The following is a 19706-nucleotide window of genomic DNA, read 5'->3' on the forward strand; positions in this document are numbered from 1 at the left end:
AGCATTCAACCATGCGCATGGTTTCTACTTAGACGGATTCACAATCCGAAGTTGGTGACACACCTCATATCTTTTTCTCGAACAACAACTTGCTCTATCTTTGGACATTACATACCACTTAACCCGCTGCATCTTGGCAAGACATCTATCATAATTCTTACCGTTCTTTTCAGTGGCAAGCGTTTCGCGACTCTTATAGTGATGGTCTTGAGATCAAACGAGAAAGAGATGGCCATGTGCCATGGCGTAACATCACCATTCCATTAGCAAGCATGACCATGAATATGGGGACTGCCATGTTATTTGTACTCCTAAACATTATGGGAGATTGGCATTTTTTCTCGCCAATGAGGCTACTTGCGTTGTATTGATTGCACTAGCTTTCGTGGTCATGCATTATTTAACATTTTAGGTTGTGTTATCTCCGGCTGAAACGAGCTCGCGACTTTTCAGGATCGAGTATATACTTTTACCGATCACCGCTTGCGGATCATGAAGACACATTTCCCATAGTTTGCTTTGCCACTTTTATGGTGGGTCGGGTCAAGGTAGATTCCATATGCCCAGCAAACAGAATCATTCGCTCATTGAGGGTTCGTCAATGGAAGCGTCTCGCTCGATACCTGAAGCATGTTCAATGTTACCCAAAGGACGAAAAGATGAAGACAAATTTGAGGGAATCCGAAGACAAAGAATGGGCAGAAATTTGGTAGACTATTATCTATCAAGCGATGCTAAGGAAATGCATTTCCTTAAAGAGGGCCGGACCTTCACGCCCCTTTGGATGGTAAACTTGAGTTTGCCATTGTATATATATCTAGCTAAAACCTTCGTTTGGTGTGCTATTGTTTTTCATGTTTTCGTATGCTATGGTTCATTATTTAGGTGTGCTATGTTTAGTGTGCTATTGAACATTTTCTTGTTCTTCTGAATAATATATTATGATCTCCAACCTCTACGTTCGAGAAATCTAGCCCTAATTTTGCTCACGGTTCTCACGTACTTTCTCTCTTTAATTATTGATCCTTCGAGGGACTAAGCATCATTACGTTTTGGGGTGCTTTAAACCTCAGAGTAAAAAATTAGGCATCTTGTAGCCTATATATAGTTTTATTAATAATTGTACTTAGTGACAAAGTCTTGTTTCCTTTTCAATGATGAAAATTGTCTAGAAATCTCACATTAGTATCCGAATTAGGATTTGTTTTTAAGAAACTTTAGATAATACATATGCAATAGTTTATACATCTTTTCATGAATATTCATGTACTGAGTATCATTGATGGTACATAGCAGTAAGTTTCTGGAACCAACGGTTAGTTACTTAAACTATAAATCCTGTGAGAATCTAACCAAAAGCCTTGATATGAGTGATTTGTGTGTGATGACCGAGAGGAGTTTTTTTCGATTAGAGGAAATTACGCGATCTACTTACTTGATCACCACCAACCTTAGGCGAGAATTTAGGCCTTCTTTGGATCGACATAGCTAAAAATTCATAATTGTTACAAATATTACCGCTAGTCACTCCTAATCGAACCGTTCATCAAACCTTTCACTTTCACCAAAAATTCCTTACCCATTTATTAAACCAAATGAAAGAACCTACCTAAGATGATGAGTATGAAATATGATGAAATGTGGAAAGAATAAAGAGAAAGACTTGTCCTAAATATAAGTCGGTTATTTGCCGGGAAAAAAAAAAAAAAAAAAAAAAAAAAATCAAGATCCGGAGGCTTAAGAACAAGGTTGGAAAAACTTCGGCTAGAAGAAGGAAAGGAAACAAGGATTTCTCTAGTGTAAATATATGAAGACCCTATTCTCTCATCATACTGTAAATTTTGATTATCCATTTCCATTTTCTTGTACACTATCACCTAAGCCCCACAATACCTAATAAAGAACTCTAGCTCAATTAGGAGTAGGGTGGTGTGATAATAAGTAGTAGGCGTGATTGATCGACATCGGCTCCTCTAACTGTCATTGAGATGTAAAGGAAATGTGTGCCCACTGCACACTAGAGTTAACAAAACACGAGTGGAAAAATTTTTGAGTGAATTTGTGTTTCGACACATACCACGCGGAGAACCCATTTAGGTGCACGCTCTCCAGGGATCCGGAAAAACTCGCTAGTATATTTCAATGAAAAGTTCCTTTGCATGAATAATCATATATAGATGTTTTAATTATTGAATACATATTAACTTGAGTTTCAAAGAAATAAATCCTCATTCCTTGCTAAGGAGATGTATGGATATCCGAGATTAATTTAGAAAACGAAGTTTACATCCGAAGTTGTAGTATAAATGAAGTTTGTGAGTATCTTTTCGGAAAACTCTCACGAGGCTATAACTCGTCCACTAGGGAATTCCTAGTGGTTTAAGGCCTTGTTGCATATGGTCAATGCAATCGCGACTCTGCTAAACGAGAATTAGTTTAGGACTACACATTTTGGCCACTTATCTAATTTAGTGTCTCTTAACAGCGAGGACAAGCAAAGTCTTTGTTAAGGGGGTAGTGTGATAAGCACCCAAAAGTGTATTATGAAACCCCATTGAGACATATAAATTTGGTTCATTATGTGTTTAATAATCATGAAATAAATATGTTTTCATACTTTTGCGGTATTTGCGATAAACATGGAAATATTGGTTAAACCCGCAATAAAACGAGGAAGGAGCAGCGATATATGAATTCTCCCAAATCCATGTAGAAGCATCAAACTTCTAAAGCTCCTACCTCTCGAACCGGGACTCAAATGCGACAAGAGAGCTGCTCGGATAATCAGGTGATGAACTCTACGATAGGCGGGAAGTTGTAAAAACCGCCAAAATACCGGATTGCCATCGATCGCACATGGACCCACTATGCGGGGCCACAAGATTGGATGAGTCATCAATCATGGAGCATGTCAAGACAAAGATAACAAATTATTGGTGCAAAGTTGACACCTTGCATGTAATAAATTAGATTAGGTGTTAATAGTGAAAAAAAAAGGCAAGGTGTCACTTTGTTTTAATGTGGTAGATAAAAATAAATCAATGTGGTTTGATAATTCACGTGGGAGGAAATGAGATTTCTCTCAAATGGAGAAGAAATTAGACAAATGTGGGGACACTCCATTTACTCCCTTGACTTATTTTCCTCACATGACATTATTTTAGTTCCTTAGTGAAAATGAGAAGTTAGTTTTGGTTTTTATTAAAAAAAAGCTTGTAATAGTTTTAATGGAGGAACACTTGTTCTTCTAGAAAATATAGAAGTGAGTTTGGTTGTGGATATTTTCTTCTCTCTCTCTCTCTCTTTCTCTTTGGTGTTTTTATTAGTTCATAAGTCTTTGTCCCAAGGATCATGAGCTAACTTCCCTTTTGGGGAGTTAGTCTAACTCATGTGAGGGTAAACCAATTGTTGGTTTGGTAGGTTTAGGAAGAACAACTAACTCTACATCCTACCCCAAAATGGTAGTTGGTGTAGAGTTTAGTTAGAAATCAAGCAATGAGCTTAGAGATAAGTCATTGTTTGGTTTCACTTGCTAGCATGTATGAGCTCTTTTAGTGAGCCATGCATGCTAGGGATCAAATCTATTTTTCCGTTAGGGACTTGTCTATGAGTCTAGGAAGAATCAAAACCTATTTCAAATCAACACTAATGATAGTTTCACATGAGGAGGATTAACTCTCCAATTTCTCTTTCAAATTTCCATTTTGATTATTAAGTGCATGTTTTCATTGTTAATGTTTTTATTAATGTTTGTATAGGAAGGAAAAATCTAACATTTATATTATATCCTTACTCCTTAATTTCCCTTTATTGTAACATCTAATTTTTAGTTGTTCTAAGCTTTAGGTTAGTTCGAATCCTTATTCAAACTCTACGAAACGAAGATCGTGAGTAAGGAATCTTGATTGCTTTTACATTAATTTAGAGAGTTCAAAACTCTAAGTAGTGTTCTCCAAGCATATATCAATGATGAAGTTCAATTATTGGATGATGATTGTGATGTATGGTCTACTCCTAACCGTAGTCAAGAGTTTTTTTGGGGAGGCACGCCTATGACTGTTAATGATGAGGAAGGCCAAAGTGAACCTGATATGACTGTTAATGATGAGGAAGGCCAAAGTGAACCTGATATTGAAACAAATGGAATGGTTGATGCTACGCTATTCGGTGCAGAAGATCTCAATTCAGAAGACTTACATCAAGGATATGATCCTCTTCGCTCTCCCCATAGTCCAAAAACACCAGCTAAAGTGGATGTAACTCCTCCTCATGTGAACCTGAAGTTTGTTCCTCCTAAAGTAGGACAACACTATCCTACTCGGGATGATCTTATAAAAGACATGAAGTCATACGCAATAGCAAACATGTTTGATTTGCGTCGTGCGAGCACTTCTCCTGAGAGGATTTATATGAAGTGTAAGTCTCCTGGTTGCACATTTCATTTGTTTGCCAAAGCCGACCATCGGTTCCGATATATGGGTTATTATAACCTTTAGAGAAGCACATACATGTTCACAAGATAAAGCAATTGCAACTAATAAACAAGCCGATGCAAAATGGGTTTGAAGTTGTGAAATCAAAACTTAGGGACAATATTGATATGGCTCAAAGCGATTTGCGGTTGGAGGTTAAAGGCTACACCGGACAAAATGTGTCGTATAAAGTTGCTTGGAAAGCAAAAGAAATTGCAATGCAAAAGGTAAGCGCCTTGGTTATATCAAGAACTAATGAACGCAATAGTAGCAACAACTAACTTATGTTTGTTTGGCTTTTTGCTTGCTTGCGATAAGGGGAAGCTTTAGTCGGTCGTACCAAATGTTGCCAAATTATTGTAAAGAACTTGAAAGAGTGGATTCAGATTGTTTCACCGAGCTGCAAACGTCATCGGCCCCTGAGCACAAGTTTGAACGTTTGTTTGTGAGCTACGGCGTCACTGTCCGAGCTTACAAAAGATGTCTTCGTCCATTGATTATGATTGATGGCACTTTCATGACAGATAGGTACAAGTCAATCATACTAACTGCTATCGCGGCTGATGGCGATAGCCATGTATTTCCAATTGCATTTGCCATAGTCCCAAAGGAAAATAATGACCACTGGGATTGGTTTCTAGAAAAGTTAAGAGACCTTGTTGTTGGGACGGAGCAAAACTTTGTTCTTCTCTCTGATAGGCATGCAAGCATTCTTCAAGCCGTGCCTAAAATACTTCCTAATGCGGTCTATTGCTTTTGTGCACAACACATTTCAAATTGTATGACTAAGCAAGAGACAAAAGGGAAGGTGAAGAGAGCTGCTGAAACTTATGAACAGGCAGAATTTGTAAGACTTATGAGCCAAATTTATTGTGCCGACAGCAAAGGTTATGCAAAGATTGTAAAGATTCCGAAAGAGTCGTGGTGTTGTGCTTTTGCTCCAATGAGAAGGTATGGCATTTGCTATACAAATCACATAGAGAGCTAGAACAAGATGATACTTCCAGAGAGAGCTATGCCAGTGACATCTCTTGTCAATGGTATCAGGTTGAACATAATGAAACATTTTTATGACTACCGGGTGATGGCGTCAAAGCTGAAGACAAAACTGACCAAATCAGCTGAGGAAGTGCTCATCTCGTTGAGATATTCGAGTAGACGTTTCACAGCAACAAAGGCAAGTGAGCACGTTTACTCTGGGCAATCACTAGACCGATCGACACCGTAGACCTTTTGGAGAGGACTTGCACATGCGGTTTCTTTCAACAGGTTGGTCTTCCTTGTAGCCATGCTATGAACGCAATCGATCACTGTAAGCTATGTGCATATGACTTTTACTTGCATTGGTACACAAAAGAAACGATGATGGATACATATAGAGAGAACTGGACACCATTAAGAGGAAAAGAACGATTGGGTTTGGGTTTATGATGGCATCATCGTCGTCCACCCATTGATGAGGTGATGCCGGAAGACCACGAAAAAGAGAAAGCTCTAAAGGAGAGGGAGTCCCAAAGAAGAAGGTTAAGGTGCAGCGTTGTGGTGGTCTTGGACCACAATAAGGCAACTTGCACGGTTACCCGATGATGATGCTAAGTGGATTGATTTTTCAGCTGGGATTCCACCAGATTTTGCATATGAAGAGTACATATGATCTTTCTTTTAACCAATCACCAATAGTGGTAGCTTTGGTTTGTTTGTTTGAAATTGGCACTTGCAGTTGCATATATGTTAGTGGTAAATTGTTACCCCATGGCTTTTTCCGGGGTTGATATTTTGGATAGTTTTGGTTGGCAATTTTGGTTTCATAATTAATTTGGTTTGAACGGACATCTTCTTGTACTATTAATATCAGTAACTATAACAATGACATGGTCAGTCTCTAATGGATAGTTTCTTTACAAGTAGGCTAACATCATCAACACTGCCCTCTATTTTCATTTTAATAGGACCATCAATGGTGATTTGCAACCGGTTTTCCTTTGTCACCTTTTTGCTTCACTAGCAGGTGCTTTAGCCTTATGTGTCCCTTCACCTTCTAGATCTATCCATTTAAAACCCTTGCATGGATCGGCCCTGCATGAGAGAAATCTTCTTCCCAAACTATGTGGCTTTGTACTTACACCATACCTCATATTCGTACTTGAGCATAGCGGACAATGCGTAGTTGCCCATGGACAGTTGATCTTCCAATGCCCAGTTTCCCCACACTCAAAACATTTGCTATAGTTGGTTGATGATGAACCAACATTTGTATTATTCTTGGTAGAATCCTCACCCCCACCCATTTTGAACAAGAAAAAAAAGAGAAAGAGAAATGGGATGGACCAAGAAAGGCAACCCAGTTTGTACTTATAAAGGAAACACACTATTTTCCCGCCCAAGTGGTGTTGGCGCCAAACTATTCCCGCCCAAAACATTTCCCGCCTAAACTATACACAAATGTTTGATGAAACAAAATATTCCAATAACCATATTGCATTGCAGGACCTATCAGCAACTAATTCCATAAAAAATGCTTCACTAAAAACTTAGCTCATCACTCCATGAAAGCATGAAGCAATGAATGACAAATTCCATCATCACAAATTCGTAGCTGATGATATTAACGGCACCACAAAATGATATTACCATACTAAAATTAGACAACTAAACACAAAATAGAAGAAGGTATTTACACAAAATGATATTCCCTCTTCTTGCACTTCATTGCTCAAAGACTCCTGAACCACATTCTCTTGACATTTGTAGGTATTTACAACCCTCTCTTCAACCTCCTCAACAAAAAACTCTGGAGCACCCTCATCATTATCATAAGGGCCTTCATGTTCATGTTCAGGTTCTTGGAAAAAACCATGTACATGGTCTTCCCCCATCACCTGGTCATCATGAGGAGTCTTGGGTAACTCTTCACTAATATCTCTCAAAACATCAGCTGCTGCAATAAGATCAATTTCACTACCCTCTCCCTCTCCATCTTCCTCTCCCTCTCCATCTTCTTCTTCCTCTTTTTGGTTTGTTAGCTTCCTTGCTCTTAGCCTCCATGTCTTTTTTTTTCTCACTGACTTGACTTCTTTTCAAAATTGTTTGCCTTTTGCTAGCCTTTACAGCCTCTACTTTACTTAACCTTGGTGGCTGGACTCTCACTTGCTGCATACTATGTTTCTCTTCACCCCTCCTCCTTACCATTTTAAACCCTGCATTCACTCCTCTTTTTCTATTTTCTTCAACCTCATGTGAAAGATCAAATGTAACTTTCTTAGAGGATGATGACTTCCTCTTAGAAGGTGGGGATGATGACTTCCTCTTAGGAGACTTCCCCTTAGAAGGTGGGGATGACAACTTCCTCTTAGGAGGTGGGGATGATGACTTCCTCTTAGAAGGTGGGGTAGACACAGCTTTAACCTTATTCTTAACAAACCGTGTAGTAGGTTTTTTGACAACAGCATCAGCATTGGTGTAGACACAGCTTCTTTCCCTTGTTTTCTTTGTTCTTGGTCCCTTCACAACCCCCTGGGATGATGATGGTTCACCCAATCCACTTTTCTTCCCACCTCAGTAAAACCCCCTTGCAGTATTGTCTCCATACTGTCCTAATTTCAGACTTGATGTCATTCCGAGCCACCCTAACACAGTATTCAAAAGTTAGTTGAAGTAAGCATTGTCGATTGTATCATAGAGTCCTATCTTATGAGTCCTATCTACCTTATGAGCACTAACATAAAGTTCGATATATCCGGTTCACGAACCTATCTTATCAGTTAACATAAAACTACCATAGAGTTTCTGATATATCAAGTAGAGTTTCTGATATATCAAGTTTAAGAACCTATCCTGTGAGCCAACACAAATGTAATATATACTTCCTGATATTTTCAGTTTAAGAACCTTTCTTATAAATGCAATAGATGTCAAATAATTAAAAATGCAATGCTGATGTATCCAGTTGCAGAATATAATTAACAATGCATAGTTTATAATCAACAATGCAATGCAGAGTTTATAATCAACAATGTAGAGTTTATAATCAACAATGCAGAGTTTCAATAATATGCTTACAAGGCCTTTCAGTAGGTGTGCCTGTCTCTGAAGCATCTCCTCTAAAACCGAAGCAGCGCTTTGTGTGGCCTGTTGGTTGAAAGCCACCTTCATTACATCTTCATTCATTTCTTCTTCTTCAATATCCAAAGTGTCAAAGGCAACAACCTTACCCTTAAGAGGCTCGAGCTTCTTCTTCCAGATCTGGAGATGTAAGTTCTTGGGAGGCAACTGAATCTAGTATTCTTGGGAATTTACCATTCAATGCCCTACGAGCCCCAAGAGAGGGGATGTGAAGGTATGCCCAAATATCAAAACAAATAACACAACCATAAACTGCAAAGGAGTCCTTCTCAGCTAACACATTTTTGTAAATATCATACAAACAGTATTCCAACATCTCAAAGCAAGGTGTGCCCCATGGAAACTGATCAAAAGCAGCTAGGTCCTCTGCAAGATCAACATACCTTCCATCTACAGTCCTAGAAGATCCAGGAAGCACAACTTGGAGCAGAACATACAACCTATTGAGCCTAAATATATCACTTTTATCTTCACTACCACTGGATTTTGCCACCACTAAAGCATCTAATATTTTTGTCTCACTAACAGTGCTTCCTTTAAAAAACCTAGCATGAAATTCTGATGTGTTGTTCTTCACGTCAATGGTGCAGAATGAGTTAGCAACAGAGTTTACACTAAGACCCATAATCAATGCAACATCACTCTTCTTGAATACCAAATCTTTGTTACCAATCCGATAGCAAAGTCTACCAACTTTATGGCTAACTATGGCACAAACTAGTGTAGTTATTGCGTGCATATTTTTTTGGATTTGCAAAAAGCTTCTAAAACAGGAATTCTCAAAATCCTCCCTTTTTTCCTTACTAAATCCACCAAATAATTTCTGCATTTTATCTAATGACATTCTACATGTCAGGTTAAGCTTCCTCATTTCTCTACCAATAATTGAACCGTAAAAAGATAAAATGAGGGTTATAATATGGAGATTGAAGTGAAACTAAAAATTATGGTTTCCAAATTTAATTGAGGTTCACTAACTAGGACAGTTTTTCCCCCTAATTCCTAATTGATTTCTTTAAGTTTCGGTTACTGTGACACGTACGTTCCAAGGTCATTTCCCTCCACGTGTCAGACTTCATTGGGTACCCAACTTCATTTCCCGCCAAAATACTGATGTCCATGTTGATTCCTCTATCAAATGAATAAACATATTCCTACCCTAGAACTATCAGCAACTTTACTATACATTGTCTAAATAATTAATTCTAATAAGGTTAAAAAAAATTCAGTAAATTCAGTATAAAGATTAACATTCTACATGAAGCTTTTTAACATGCCGAAGCATGCTTGCCACTAGATATCATGAAATAAACACGGGTATTTGAAAAAAGAAAAAAAGGGTTTGATTGCCTTTAAATAAATAAAAGGTCTTCTACAAATTGGGGACACATGTCAATCCTCAAATTTCCCGCCAAAATAATGATATTCATATTCGTCTATCCAATTAATAACTATATTGTGGCCTTAAGACTATCAGTAACTTTCTTGTACATTGATAATTATTTATGGGTACCCAAATTATTCATTCAATCCATTTAGGGTCCATTTATGGGTTAATTTCGGGGTAATTTAGTCGAGTTGCATACTTGCATGTCCTCTAATATGGCAACAAACGAATTACATTGGGTTTGACAAAGGGTCAAAATTCACTTCATTTTCTAAATTAATTTGTTCTTGCCTGTCCCTTCATTGTTTGTGTGTCATGATGACCATTTACGGTACATTAAGAAGGGTAAAAAGAAAACTAACCACCCCACATAATTACAACGCCTCGTTTCCCGCAAACATTTATCTTTGAAATAGTCATCTAAAATTTGTTCTCTCTCACATTCTAATATTCTTTCTGTTAGCAACAATCTACCAAAGTTAAAACTTTTCTCTCCATCGTTTTTTATCAACATGCCTCTTCCTGGATGTTCAAGCGGTGAAACCACTGATTACTCAAGTGACGAGTACGAGAAAATGTGGGATAGTTATTCTACTGATGACTACACTGATGAAGAAGAAGACGATGAAGAAGAAGAGATGTATGATCCTTATTTTGTTGAAGACCCTACTGATTACATGTGGGAAGACCAACATGATGATGATAGTTCCAGTTCTGGGGATGATGGTGATGATGAAGACGATGAAGACGATGAAGATTAAGGGTTTTTATGTTCTGTATTTATGTTGGGGTTTATGTTTTGTCTTTGTTTCTGGTGCTTTTGCAATTTTTGTTGATGATAGTTGTAGAACTAGAACATGTCCTGTGAATGCTGTGTAGATTTTGGTTAGTTTTAATCCTTTGTTGATGGTTTCAATCTTTAATATTTAGGGTTTAATACATGGGTTGGTTTAATTCATGATTTTTATCTTGTTATTTTTACAAGAATCTTATTATTTTTTACCATTATTCATGTTTTTGTTGGTTCTTGTAATATTTCTACATTTTTCTTATTAAAAATAATTTTTTTATAATAAAAATAGTATATGAACAGTGTTAATGTAAATAACCGTCCATCTTAATGTTTACGAATCTCGAGGCTTTTAAACCACAGATGCGTTCGTGACCGTTCATTTGCATCTCTTCATCTCTAAGATAATCTGTGGTATCTATCTACACACCCATCAAATCACTTCAAATAAGGAGAGAGAGTGTTGCAGTAGAGAGAGAGTGTTGCAGGTCCACGTGGGCATTGTTTGAAAATAAGGAGAAGGGCAAAAGTGTCAAAAGTGAGGTTGAAAAGTCAAAATTGGAAAGTGGTTACTACTTGGGAACACATTGACATTATGAGTTACTAATTGGGAAATTACCCATGTAAATTATTGACTACCTATAAACTATTCTTAACAAAGCTTAAGAATTTTGTTATGGTCATCTATCGGTTTTTTTTATAGATTACAAAGTTAATTTTTGTTTATCTTTAGGGACATATTGGAATGTACTACCGAAAATAATCCAAATAACGTGTTGCTCAGTTGGCAACCCCAGAGTCTTGTACATGTTGAGTAGGGCTTTCGCAACCCAGGGAGCAGTTTTAGAGAAAACTCGATTAGCTTCTTGTAGTAGTCATATTCATAGATGGATCACGGGTGTATTAGGCTAAGAGATAGAACCAACACCATAGTATGTATTGGGCCGAGAGAATAAGCCCAAGACCATACTATGCCCCATGAAGTAAACATAAAAAGAGAAGGTGAAGAGAGGAGAGAGGGATATAAAATGGAATAGAGGAGAATGGAATAGAGGAGGCATCTCATAAGAGAGGCAGAGAGGGGGGAGGGGTGAGGAGACAGGAGTGAACTACAGCGGCTTAATCGCGAAATAGGTACGTAGGCAACCTAATTGGTGCAGTCGATAAAAAATAGAGCTTTAATACAAGTAAAGTTAAAGGTCACGGTAATTGGGTGCGACAAATGGCGCCACCTGTGGGGACATGAAAAATAAGTTGGTGGTCAAGAAAAGAGAATGTAGTGGTGGTAGAGATCTGGTGGTGTTAAAGATAAAGCGACCACAGTTAACAGCGAAGTTCCTACTTTTCTTAAGTTTCGGTTCTCTAATATTTCATAAAGTTTGGTTCTCTATGAAGCTGATTCGTAATAGCTAAACAGAAAGGAATATTGGGTTTTCTCTTTGGTGGTTGAAAGAAAACATTTTCTCAACAATGGCAAAATATATTGTTCAAGTTATTTCAACAGATCTTTTCGGTTCTCGGTTGTGGGCTTGAGGTGCGATGGGACCTTCGTTGGGTTTCCCTACCTTTTCTTTGAGGCTTGTGAGCATCATAGTTCGAGCTCAGGCCGTGGAGGAGGCATATGCAAGCAGTGGATCTGACTGACTTTGCTGATGAAGGCAATGAGAGAACACAGAACCAAGGATCGAACCAACCTAAAACAAATGGGCAGCACAGGTGATCCTCTGGTTAAAGTGGATGTGATGACGATAAGGTTGTTGTAGGCATTTAGAGTTAAGGTTGGTGGCGGAAGTTGTTGAGGAAGGAGAAAGATACCGCCCTATCAGTGCTCTCAGATGTTGAGTAATCTTTTGAGACAGTACAGTTGGGTTCTGTAGGGCCAATTCCTAAGTTGTTGTGGGCTGGGACCTTATCACTTTAAGCGGAGAGAGGGTGGGAACGGGTGTTGAAGTGTGTGGGTTGGTGGAGTAGTGTGTGGACTTATGGAGTGTGGGTTATGGCATATATAGTGGGGACTAGTGGACTAGTAAGGTGTGGACAGTGGTAGTAGGATAGGTGTACCATCTCGGGTTTGTGCGGAGTTGTTAAAAAGAGGTTGACAATCACGTCGAGTATTGCCAGAATGGTGACGGGTCTAACAAGGGGCAACATAGTCCCCTCTTTTGTGTTATTGGTGATTTTAGTTTTTGTAGAGTATTCAACGTAACAACATCGATGGCGAGGAAGTTGGAGACAAAGAAACAATGAGATCAATAGATTGGGGCTGAGATCAACGGCTTGGAGCGTTTAAATACGGATGGTAAGATGATTACAAAAAACGTAGAGAGGCATACACCGCGGCAGGTAACTCGATTCTTTTACCATCATGTACATAATAGACGGACGAGTAGTGACTCGGCCGTCAGCCATAGTTACAATGGGGGCAAGCAAGCCTTGTCCCCGTCCTTGGCAAAGATGTATGTGGGGACAGATTGGGATTGTCCCCAGACCTCATGGTATTCCACAAACCTATTCGCTCTAGGAGGTCACGAACCATGAATGAGAAATGTGGTTGTACACCTCAGGGTAAGATGGATTGTACACTATTTTGAGCATATGATCGCCATTATATTTGTATGCAAATACTTATGCTGAATTAATGTTCTTCGTTAAAACTCACATGTTATTTGTGCAACCTCAAATATGAAAGTTTCAGGTTACAGAGAAAGAGAAAGATCCGCGGTACCGCGGAACAAAGTTGAAATTGAGCTGGTATTGAGAGATGGATCCATCTCACCTCATTTACTACCTTATTTGCATACACTATATTATCATCAAAGAGTTTACTTTCTACATTAAATGTTTATTGCATGATATAACATTGAGTAAGACCGGGGTCGAGCCCCGTACTAGCTATACGGGGAACCTCGGAGTCTGATGGTGTCTCTATGTAGTGGTGACTTACAATTCACATTAAGGGCATGATATCTTTGCACTAAGTTACATACATGTACACTATTATCTCTTAATTCCTTGAGAATTTGTTCGCACATATTTACTAGAGGATGTTTGGTCTACTCTTATGTGGGAAGAGATAGAGATGAGTTGCCTCTAAGCCAGAGAACGGGAGGGATGAGCCTTTCGTGGACCGCTGTGTCCAAATCAAGTTTGGGGAAAAATGAGCTGCCTCTAAGCCAAAGAGCGGGTGTGAACCCTTTATGGACCGCAGTGTCCGAATCAAGCTTGGGGAAAAATGAGCTGCCTCTAAGCCAGAGAGCAAAGGAGATGAAGCCTTTTGCGAACATGATGTAGAGTTTTACAGAGTGCTGAGGAGAATGGGATGAGACCCTTATGGAGATGTTGAGTGTTACTAATAAGAGCGAAGGGGTTGAGACCCTTCGCGGATATACTGTTGAGTTCTACAAAAGAGAAATGGAGGGGATGAGGCCCTTTACGGACGGGATATCGAGTTCCATGAGTAAGTGCAAAGGGGATGAGACCCTTCGTGGACAATATGTTGAGTTTGAAGAGTGAGAGCAAAGGGGATGAGACCCTTCGTGGACAATATGTTGAGTTTGAAGAGTGAGAGCGAAAGGGAGGAGACCCTTCGCGGATACACTAATGAGTTCTATGTACAAAAGCCGATGGGTTGAGACACTTTGCGGAGATGACGATTGATTGTGAAGAGTGAGGGCCAAGGGGAAGAGACCTTTCGCGGACATGATGTCGAGTTCTAGGAGTAAGTGTGAAGGGGATAAGACCCTTTGCGGACAAGATGGTTGAGTTTGAAGAGTGAGAGCGAAGGGGATGAGACCCTTTGTGGATACAATGCTGAGTTCTATGAAAGAGAAACGAAAGGGTGAGACACTTTGCGGACATGGTAGTGAGTTCTATGAAAGAAAGCTTATGGCTGGGCTGAGAAACTCCGCGGACATAGTAGTGAGTTATATGAAGGAGAGCTTATGGCTGGGCTGAGACACTCCGCGGACATAGTAGTGAGTTATATAAAGGAGAGGTTATGGCTGGGCTGAGACACTACGCGGACATAGTAGTGAGTTCTATGAAGGAGAGCTTATGGCTGGGCTGAGACACTCTGCGGACATGGTAGTGAGTTATGAGAAAGAGAGCTGGTGGCTGGGGTGAGACACTCCGCTGACATGGTAGTGAGTTCTGTGTGAGAGGTGGTGGCTGGGTTGAGACACATCGTGGGCATTGTATTGAGTTGAAAAGTGAGAGCGAAGGGGAATAGACCCTTCGCGGACATGATAATGAGTTTTATAAAGGAGAGCTAGTGTCTAGATTGAGACACGTCGTGAACATGGTAGTGAGTTTTGTAGAGGAGAGTTGATAGCTGGGTTGAGATACTTCGCGGGCATGAGGATTGAGTTTGAAGAGTGAAAGCGAAGGGAAGAAACCATTTGCTCATATGTGAGCAAAAGGATTGAGGTGAATAAGGATATGTCGATAGAGATTCGTTCACAAAAGTACAAGGGGCGACCATAGAAAGCATATTCCAAATCACGAAGTAGATGAGCACACTCGAGAATAATATGGTGGCAAATTAACTATGTAGAAGGAGCATTGAGTCTGTGGGATTCGGATATGAGTTGCAAAGCGCCGAGTACAAGTTGAATAAGAGCAGATGTCATGGAATTCGAGATACATACATTTGATAGACTGAGGATTTGGCAGATAAGAAAGGTCGAGGACTTCTCGGATCCGCAGATTTATAGAAGTCCGCGCACCCTAAAGGGGGCAGTGTAGTAGCCATATTCATAGATGGATCATGTGTGTATTGGGCTAAGAGATAGGACCAACACCATAGTATGTATTGGGCCTAGAGAATAGGTCCAAGACCATACTATACCCCATGAAGTAAACCTAAAAAGAGAAGGTGAAGAGAAGAAAGAGGGATATAAAAGGGAAGAGATGACGCAGCTTATAAGAGAGGCAGAGAGGGGGGAGGGGTGAGGAGACAGGAGTGAACTACGGCGGCTTGATCCCGAAATGGATACGTAGGCAATCTAATTGGTGCAGCCGATAAAAAATAAAACTTTAATACAAGTAAAGTTAAAGTTCGTGATAATTGGGTGCGACACTTTTGATAACTCTACCAAATGCTTTTGCAAAGAAATATCTAAAGCATGATCCTACTAAGGTCATTCTTCGAGTCCCAGATGTTGGGGGCGTGGTTTGACATAGGCTACGTGGTGGTTAGAGGACTTTTGTGTTAGAGAATCAGTTGAAAATAGATAATGTTGGCATCTTTGAGTTTCTTGACAAGAGAGACTGTAAAAGTACATTTGCACATGCGGTACGTAGTGAGTTTGTTTTGTAGTAATTATATTATTTGCTTCATCGAGTTTAATATTGACAATAATTTTCTCATACAGTGATGTTAAAGAGGCAATTAGATTTGCAGCGCAACCACTTAGATATATGGACAAAAAAAAATTCCAATTCAAAAGGCACACAACTATTATAAGAAAAAAATTAACAAAGTGGGGAGATGATGGTTGTATTAGAGCATCATCAATGCGCTGCTATAATTGATTTCTAATGACACAGTTGACAATTTATTTGGCAATTTTCGTCACCAACACGCTGTCAAAACATCGTTTTCATTTTAACAATTGTCAAATCCGAAACCAAATTCGTCAGAAATATAGAAATGACACGCACGGGACAAGTTGTCCCGTCCAAGAGTGGGACGGGACAAGTTTTGCCGTCCAGCATTTTTTTCTTTTTTTTTAATACAAAATTCAAACAGCTCGATTTTGTAACGTTGGAATTAATGGCTATATTAACGGCTATATTTAGTTCCGTTGGACTGGGCCTATATGTATTGCATATTTGCTTAACTAATTTTTCACCAATTCACTTCATCTTCTTCTTTCTTCTTTTATTCTTCACCAAAATCACAAAATGTCTTCACAAAGGTCTAGAGATAGAGAAAATAGAGGTGGTAGAAATAGTGAAACCCAAAGCCAAAAAAAAACAACCAACATACCTATGTTCAAGGTCATTCAAAAAAATTCACAGCTGTAGAAAATGAAATTTTATGTCATAGTTGGATTTTTATTTCAGAAGATGCAGTTGTTAGGACGGGCCAAAATAGACATGTTTTTTTTAAGAAAATTGCTGATGAAATGAACAAGCGTATGAACCAGCTTGGTCATGTAGGGCAACCACAAACTGGTGGATCGGTCAAGCGCGTTTTCACATCATCCAACATGCGGATCAACAATTGAGAGTGAATGCTAGTGGTACTAATGTGGATGATACAATGTCACGAGCTCGTACTATTTTTTTAACTGTTCAAAAGGAACCATTTAAATTTGAGCATTGTTATTGGATTTTAATTTTAAGTCCAAAATAGAATCGCTTCTATCAAGCTAGAAGTGATAGTAGTTCAAAAAAGTAGAGGACCACTTCTAGTAGTGATGTTAGTGGTGGCATCAGTGGTGGATCAACCGCTAACAATATTGGAATAGCCAATATTTCGTTAGATGAAGAAAGTCAACCATCGAGGGAAGTGCCCGGATCAGAAAAATGGCCAAAGGGAAGAAAGTTTAAGAAAAGAGATACGGATGAAGTTGCGCACCAAATGGCACAAACTCTGGAGGAGGTCAGAGACAATCAACTTACAACTGCAAAATATCTGCAAGAACAAACAGAGCTAAAACGACAACTGTTCCTCTCAATGAAAAATGAAAAAAGAATACGAAATATTGAGGCTTGAAGCACAGAAAGAACAAGATATCATGATGCTTGATCTAAGCAAGTTTAGTAGTATTCAACTGACATTTTGGAAAGCTAAGCAAGCAACAATCTATCGTAAGTGGGTTGAACAAGAACAAGGTATTCCTGTTGCTCCTTCTATTCCTAATTATCCAACCTCTTCTACTCCATACATTCCAAATCCTCCTAGTTCATACATTCTAACCCATCCTTCTCAACATTTTGGGTATTTTTCTTCTTCTGGATCAACAAATAGTGTTAGTCAGTCTCGTGGTAGGCGAGCACGCTCTCCCAATCCATTTATGAGGGATGAAAATGAAGAATATGAAGATGATGATTTTTAGTTATAACGTTTTTAATTCCAAGTATGTTGTAACATTTTTAATTTTAAGTATGTTGTAACGTTTTTAATTTCAAGTATGTGCAAATCTTATTCAACAAATCACAAACTTATTTAAACAAACCAAACTTGATGAAAGTACACTTAACATAAAATACAGAAAGCACACTTAAAAAACACAGTTAACAGAAAATTCAACTAAGACAAATCAAACTTAAACAAACTTAGTAGTTGTTCCTTTGGTTGTGGCGTGCACCATAACGTGCCCAATGAACCAAATCATTTTTCAATTGTTGATTGGTAGCTCCACAACGAATACTTAATGTCCTGGCTACCATGTTTTGCACAAACAGATGGTCATTACTCTGTATCTCAACTTCATGCCGCAATCATTCATCTTAAGGTGGTTTCCACTTTGGAAGTTTTACATTATATTCATTCTCAACAATCATTTTGTGAAGTATAATACATGTCTTCATTATATGGGATAGAGCTCCTCTGTCCTACTGACGAGCATGCCTGCTAACAATTGCAAATCTAGCCTGTAAAACACCAAAACCACGTTCTACATCTTTACGAACTGCTTCTTGCGCTTTTGCAAAATTAGTATCCATGGGAGTAGCAGGAGATGAGATTGTTTAAATCAGTGTAGCCCATGGTAGATATATTCCATCAGCAAGGTAGTAGCCCATGTTGTAAGGATTGTTATTAACTTGATAAACACAAGCTGGAGCTGTTCCTCTGACTAAATTATCAAATAAATGAGAATTATCTAACACCTTAAGATCATTACACGATCCAGCCATTCCAAAGTATGCATGCCAAAACCATAGCTCCTGGTCTACAACTGCTTCCAAAATCACAAACGCTTTTCTAGCATGGCCCAAATGAGTTCCATGCCACGCAGTTGGATAATTTTTCCATACCCAATGCATACAGTCTAAACTACCCAACATACCTTGCCAATCGCATTCTTCACATACTACAAGCAAGCGTGTTACATCTTCTTCCATTGGGCTTCTCAGGTACTGTTCTTCAAAACAGTTGGCAACTGCATTGCAGAAATGATGAAGTGATTCTCGGGTCGTACTCTCAGCAAGTTTTATCCAGAGATTCATTAAATCAATTGGACATCCATAAGCAAGCATCTGTATTGCAGCTGTCATTTTTACAAAACCCGAAACCCCAGGCAAACCAAGAGCATCACAAGAAGGCTTAAAATATGGATCAAAATTAGTGACAACTTCCAATATACTGTTAAAAAGTGGTCTTCTCATATGAAACCTACGACAAAACTTACCTGCTTTATAAGTTGGTCTAACAGCAAAATAATTAGCCACCAACCGTTCATGCGCACCAACACGATCGCGGTTAGTGTATTCTCTACCATCAACATATCCACCCCATTTTGGTACAGATAAAGTGTTGAAAGCTGAAATCATTGACGCCACTACAACTGCATCACTTTGTATTTGTTGAACGATTGCAGCATTTTCATCATCGTCGTAGAAAATTAGTTCACTTACTCTTTCACATCAATTGCTATTATGACTACTAGAACCCATGACAAAATATAAAAAGTTTATGACTGATGAGAGGAGATGAAGAAAAAAAAAATATGGATGCTTCACCTGTGATTCATCTGATATATATCGCCGGAAATGGAGGGAAACGATGGGTGCGAAAATGGTTTGGCGCCATAGAAATGGAAGGAAATGATGGACGAGACAACTTTTGTCGTTTATAAAAAAAAATTGTCTGAACAGGACAACTTGTGTCGTGTGAAATCGAAACAAGAAATTTTTGGATTTTGCATTGGTACTTGACTCATTTTTAACCATTTTTATCCACAAAAAATGCTGAGGTGTCACAACA

At 38.8% G+C, this 19706-nt stretch overlaps 2 protein-coding genes across 2 annotated transcripts; one reads left to right on the forward strand and one right to left on the reverse strand.

The window, feature by feature from the left end:
• Positions 1-4815: 4815 nt before the first annotated feature.
• On the forward strand, positions 4816-5903 carry LOC147498942 (uncharacterized). Its single transcript, XM_086563376.1, has 3 exons — positions 4816-5423; positions 5520-5649; positions 5742-5903. The coding sequence occupies exons 1-3, from the start codon at positions 4816-4818 to the stop codon at positions 5901-5903; spliced, it is 900 nt and encodes a 299-aa protein (XP_086419502.1).
• A 12566-nt stretch (positions 5904-18469) lies between these two features.
• LOC147498943 (uncharacterized) lies at positions 18470-19273 on the reverse strand. Its single transcript, XM_086563377.1, has one exon. It carries the CDS (start codon positions 19271-19273, stop codon positions 18470-18472), a length of 804 nt encoding a protein of 267 aa, XP_086419503.1.
• Between the last annotated feature and the right edge of the window lie 433 nt (positions 19274-19706).

Source organism: Coptis chinensis, chromosome 5, assembly GCF_015680905.1.
Source record: "Coptis chinensis isolate HL-2020 chromosome 5, ASM1568090v1, whole genome shotgun sequence".
NCBI classification, from domain to species: Eukaryota; Viridiplantae; Streptophyta; class Magnoliopsida; order Ranunculales; family Ranunculaceae; genus Coptis; species Coptis chinensis.

What these genes read in the sequence shown, in the direction of transcription:
- LOC147498942 (XM_086563376.1), top strand. Translation starts at nt 4,816, where the DNA reads ATGTTGCCAAATTATTGTAAAGAACTTGAAAGAGTGGATTCAGATTGT. An exon ending in GCTTTTGCTCCAATGAGAAG is followed by an intron (nt 5,424 to 5,519) that starts GTATGGCATTTG and finishes CAATGGTATCAG; the next exon opens with GTTGAACATAATGAAACATT. An exon ending in GACGTTTCACAGCAACAAAG is followed by an intron (nt 5,650 to 5,741) that starts GCAAGTGAGCAC and finishes TTCTTTCAACAG; the next exon opens with GTTGGTCTTCCTTGTAGCCA.
- LOC147498943 (XM_086563377.1), bottom strand. Translation starts at nt 19,273, where the DNA reads ATGATTTCAGCTTTCAACACTTTATCTGTACCAAAATGGGGTGGATAT.